A 4,954-nucleotide genomic window follows, 5' to 3' on the forward strand; every position below is an offset into this window, starting at 1 on the left:
GCAGCATTCTTTCGGCGCCGACGTCGCTGCATGAAGTCGAACAGACCTATTCTGTTTGATATAACTTCCGGTTTCCCATCATGCTTTGAGTCCATCCATACACGTGAAGGTCAGGAACTGTACTATCAGTTGTTTTAGATCACGTATTTCTATATTTGAAATAAATTATGGACAGCCAAGGAGCAACGGCTGACCCTCAGCTACAGCAATTTATCGAAGTTGAGTCTCAAAAACAAAGGTTTCAGCAGTTGGTGCATCAGATGACGGAAGTCTGTTGGGTAAGAAAAGATTCAGTACTTATTTTGAGCTTCCTAGCCCAATGCTAGGTGGTAGCTAACCTACATCTTCTCACCTGAGCATTTAGACATATGGAACAGAGGCAGCCAAATCGGCATTTAAAGCATGCCAGTTATCGTGAATTTAGCAAGCATGGAATATGCTGTTGTATGTTATAGGAATGCTATTTTGAGGCCTGCATAGCTGTCTAGCTAGTAGCTAGATAATCTGTTAGCACGTTTGTAGCCACAGCCAGGTTCTTTAAAGACTCGTCGGATGTCTCTAGTTTTTTTAAAGAAAGTTTTAAGCAACTGTTTTAAAAACTTATGAATAACTTGCATGTAGCTAATGTCCAGGTCACAGGTATCCTGAAATGATTGGTCCATCTCTTCTGTCTTACCTTTTCAGGAGAAATGCATGGAGAAGCCTGGCCCAAAGCTGGACTCCAGGACAGAAGTCTGCTTTGTGAACTGCGTAGAACGTTTCATTGACACTAGCCAGTTCATCCTCAACAGACTGGAACAAACTCAGAGAGGTCGAGGATCATTCTCGGAGTCCATGTCCGAATAGCAAAGACTCTTCCACAAAATGGACACAGGACACCGATGGCCACTGGCTTTCACGCATAGCCATGCCACATTTCTATATGGTGCAAAGAGAACCAAAAGGAAATATGGAAGTGTTACTATTGATAAGTGCCTCAGAATAGGTTGTTGTATATTGTCACCAAGATAAGTATGGACTCATTTTCTCTTGTCATAGGATGTGTGGTAACAATGTGAAGTTAGATTGAAAGTTGATGTCTGTGAAGTCCAAAAAGGGGTCCATGCCCCCTTAAAGTAGATATTATGGACAAGGCTCTATTAGAGTTCCTACATGGCTGGTGAAAACTCTGAGATCTGATGCAAGACCATGACATCTGAGACACTCACACACTGCACTCCTAAATAAGACATTAGGAGCTCTACAGGTTAAGCACCAATCAGTAAGACATGATGGTGTCTTGTTGGAAAATAATTGCATGATTTATTGCTAAATCAAATGTTTTACTGAACATACGCAATAAAAAGTATATGTATGGTTTCTGTAGTTTTCTGTCTTTTAGAATGCACAGGTTCTATGATGTACAGTTTCAAATGTTTATTCTAAAAAGAAACATAAAAATCAACAGGTTGTTACAAATGTGTTTTTCAATGTGTATTCTAAAAATGTTACATTTTAATGTACATACTTCTCAGAAACGGATTAATTTCTATGGTCAGGAAATTACAACAGATACTAATTATCAAGATCATGCATCTTTCATGTATGGAACAAAGGCACATTTGTATAAGTATCAAAACATGGAACAGTAAGTATTTAAATAACAGTAAGGCACAAGGTTCATTTGGGGTGGGGAAGGTGGAGGATTACATTTACCACACCATGACATCATTGGTTACCAAGAAACAGTGCAGATGTTATGGGAAGAGAAACACCAGAACCCTTTTGCTTTATAAAACTTAACAGTAAAAAGGTAACAGTATAAATTACTGTGAACAAACATTCAATTTGATTAGCCTACAATGTCTATGTCTTCAGATTGTTTATCATAAATAAATATATATATATATATGTCCAAGACTAATTACTAAAACCAGTGAACAGACTTTGGCACATACAACAAAGTAAACTGAAATTGACATATAACATCTGCAACAGTACAGTGTTCTTACGGAAAGAGTGTATGGCAAATTAAAGAAAACCATTTCCTGTTGCTACAGATTGAGTAACCATCATGTGACCTACGTGTCTATTTGGTTTACCATAAATCTAGGTCTAAAACTAGTCCATGGTCAGAACTTTAGTTACAGGTTGGCTTTAAGTGGCAACAAAGCTATTGTTCCTCCTGGTGGAGTTCTCTGGTGAGTACCCAGCCTTGGAGCTCCCGTTTCTGGCCGACTTCCCCTCCTCCTCCTCTGCCTTTCTCTCTTGCCTGGGGAGGGCCATGTAGGGCTGGTGGTTCCAGGGTGACCCCTCAGGACGCTTTCTTAGGTAAACTGGTAGAGAATCCCAGGTGAAGGTAATGTCCTTGAAGGCATGGAGGAGAAAAATCCCCAAGATGATGGTGAGGAACCCACTGATTGTCCCCACCACCCCATCTGTGCTCATACTCAACCACTCCTTGAACAAGATGGCAGAGCAGGCCATTACTGAGGTGGTGAAGAACACATAGTAGATTGGTGTGACTATAGAGGTGTTGAATATGTCCAAGGCTTTGTTGAGGTAACTGATTTGGATGCTAACGCATATCACCAGGCATATTAGCAGAGCCCAGAACAAAGGCTCCTTCAGGACAGCAGTCCCAGCAAAGAGCTCCTTGATCCCGATGCCCAGCCCCTTGACACAGGACACAGACAGAGACCCGATCACGGAGCAGATCAGGATGTAGACCAGCACGTTCTTCTGACCGTAACGCGGGGCAACAAAAAAGACGAGGACCCCGCTGCCCACCACAACACACAGAGCAAATACGATGAACCCTGGAAGAGATCACAATACGATCAAATAAAAGAAATGGTGCCAAATTCAAATATGAATTCATGCTAAACAAGCAGCGTTGATCTGCAATATTATTTATAATATGATTATATTTGCGGTTTCGCACATGATCAGCTGCTTCTCAAGTTGTAGTTACTGTGAACACTGTGCATGGACGGCGATGTGTGCTGTCTGTACCTGGGTCTTTGAGTTTCTCAGCCATGACGCTGAGGGAGGCCACCTCCTCCTCCAGAGGAGCATGGATGACCATCACTGTGGAGCCCAGGATGCACATTAAGCAGCCCACCTTCCCATGCACATTCAACCGCTCATTCAGGAAGTAGGAGGCCAGCACCGCACTGGGGTAAGGAGTGAGAGGCGGAGCAAGACATGAAGATAGGTCTTGCTAAAATCATCAGAATAAACACTGTCTGATGAGTCAATGAGACCGCAAGGCCTTCAACGCATGGCAATGTTTGAATGTGTGATCTGAAAGAGATCACACCACATCTCATTATAACACCTCCCTGTGCTGACTGTTAATAGAACAAAGAGTAAGTATCACAACTGTGGTCATACACATTTATCTACCTCACAAGTACACTCAATGCTCCCAGTGGTGTGACCAGAGTTGCAGGGGCAAACGCGTAAGCAGCAAAGTTTGCAGCCTCGCCAGCACCCACTGAAATGCAAGAGATCAACATCAGTATGCTGTAGATGGTATGGGTAAAATTGTTTTTATATAAAGGAGTTTTTATCATTTTGCTTGTTCCGCCTCCATATGCAAATGTTTTTTTAGGAATGTGTACTTCAAAGATTTCCATATGGCTACTTGTGGGTGTTGCATAAACTCAAAAGCACAACCAGCAAAAATACCAAACCCACAATAGCCTCCCTTTCTCTTTGAAAACAAAGGCCACAATGTGATGGACGAAAATCAGTAGACAAAGTAAGTACAGGGTTGACAAATTGAAAACAGCACATACTGTACCATGAAACACAACTGTAGTTATTGTCATTTATGTTAGAACAAAGTTATTAAAATAACACTTACTTGAAATTAATCCTGCCCACCAAAGCCATTCCTTCAGATATGCATAGCCTCCTTGGCCTGCAAATAAATAAATAAACGAAAATCATGTTTATCATAAAAATGCAATAAGCAATGCATCATTTATACAGTGCTTGGTTTATAAGGTTACGAATACAATACAATACAGGTGCGTTCAGTACCTGCTCTCATAGAACCCTTGCCAGCCAATCGCAGTAGCCCCTTCTTCTTCAAGATAAAACTTCCTCCGATGAAGATGCTCGAGCTCATAGCAAGAGAGAGGCCAATGTAAAAATCCAAACGATTCACTTCCATCTGAAAACCATAACGTGTTAAAATAATCTAAAACAATTATCTATCTATTACGGCAGCAAAACAGATGTACCGCGAAGCGTTAGCTCGCGTTAGCTTGTTTCAAAACTTTTTGCACCATCACATGATTGGGGGTGTGCTCTCAGGTTGCTCATGATAGCCTTGTCAATTAGTTTCGACTGATACGATTGCTATCTAAACTATAATATAAGTAGTGGCATGTGCAATCTCAAACGTGTTAAAAAAATACGAATCGGTATTGGTTTAAATTGATGTGTATAATTACACGGGTTAAACGCAACTTTTGAGCTAATATCGTCTGAAGCAAGCAGTCAAGACTTCCCGTCTGTTTTAATAAGTAGTTGTTCACACGCCTTACCCCTTAGATGAACTGTTTCCAGCTATGTTGCAGCTTATACACACATGATTTTAAAAGTTTACCTTAATTTTGTTGTCAACCCATTCGATTATGCGAAGTAAAGCGCAGCAACATCTGACCAACCCCCACCCAGGACTTGGCTCTTCTTCCTGTTCTTTTCCTGTCTGTGCTGCATAAACACTAACACTCTGAATTAACGTCGCTGTAGGTTGACTTTCTGATATGTCTGAATGAGTATAACATTAACATATGTGTATTGTAAAAAAAAAAATGTAAATTCGTGTTTTGACAACTGTCTATAGTAAAAGTGTATGTCGATCTGATTGGATTTTGCTCGGAAAAGGCGGGGTCATAGTTATGACACTGACTTGTGATAGGTCTATTGGCTGGGATCAAACCGGAAGAAAATCTAACCT

General features: G+C 41.0%; 2 protein-coding genes across 3 annotated transcripts; one reads left to right on the forward strand and one right to left on the reverse strand.

Moving 5' to 3' along the window:
- Positions 1 to 78: 78 nt before the first annotated feature.
- On the forward strand, positions 79 to 1,359 carry timm8a (translocase of inner mitochondrial membrane 8 homolog A (yeast)). Its single transcript, XM_084691378.1, has 2 exons — positions 79 to 278; positions 685 to 1,359. The coding sequence occupies exons 1-2, from the start codon at positions 168 to 170 to the stop codon at positions 844 to 846; spliced, it is 273 nt and encodes a 90-aa protein (XP_084547504.1). The 5' UTR covers positions 79 to 167; the 3' UTR covers positions 847 to 1,359.
- Positions 1,360 to 1,401: 42 nt separating this feature from the next.
- Positions 1,402 to 4,844, reverse strand: LOC146302552 (magnesium transporter NIPA2). 2 transcript variants are annotated; one of them, XM_084691188.1, is made up of 6 exons: positions 4,601 to 4,844; positions 4,030 to 4,162; positions 3,851 to 3,907; positions 3,388 to 3,478; positions 2,995 to 3,155; positions 1,402 to 2,798 (listed from the first exon to the last, which is right to left on the reverse strand). In XM_084691188.1, the coding sequence occupies exons 2-6, from the start codon at positions 4,160 to 4,162 to the stop codon at positions 2,137 to 2,139; spliced, it is 1,104 nt and encodes a 367-aa protein (XP_084547314.1). In that variant the 5' UTR covers positions 4,601 to 4,844; the 3' UTR covers positions 1,402 to 2,136. The 2 variants fall into 2 exon arrangements, with proteins under 2 accessions (XP_084547314.1, XP_084547396.1); XM_084691270.1 differs by having other exon boundaries at positions 4,539 to 4,844.
- Positions 4,845 to 4,954: the final 110 nt, after the last annotated feature.

This window comes from Hypomesus nipponensis, chromosome 1, assembly GCF_054491055.1.
Source record: "Hypomesus nipponensis isolate SF chromosome 1, ASM5449105v1, whole genome shotgun sequence".
In the NCBI taxonomy this organism is placed as follows: Eukaryota; Metazoa; Chordata; class Actinopteri; order Osmeriformes; family Osmeridae; genus Hypomesus; species Hypomesus nipponensis.

Coding starts and splice junctions, on each gene's coding strand:
- timm8a (XM_084691378.1), top strand. CDS start 168: ATGGACAGCCAAGGAGCAACGGCTGACCCTCAGCTACAGCAATTTATC. Junction 279..684: donor AGATGACGGAAGTCTGTTGG/GTAAGAAAAGAT, acceptor TTACCTTTTCAG/GAGAAATGCATGGAGAAGCC.
- LOC146302552 (XM_084691188.1), bottom strand. CDS start 4,162: ATGGAAGTGAATCGTTTGGATTTTTACATTGGCCTCTCTCTTGCTATG. Junction 3,908..4,029: donor CAAGGGTTCTATGAGAGCAG/GTACTGAACGCA, acceptor ATTTATTTGCAG/GCCAAGGAGGCTATGCATAT. Junction 3,156..3,387: donor GCATTGAGTGTACTTGTGAG/GTAGATAAATGT, acceptor TCCTTACCCCAG/TGCGGTGCTGGCCTCCTACT.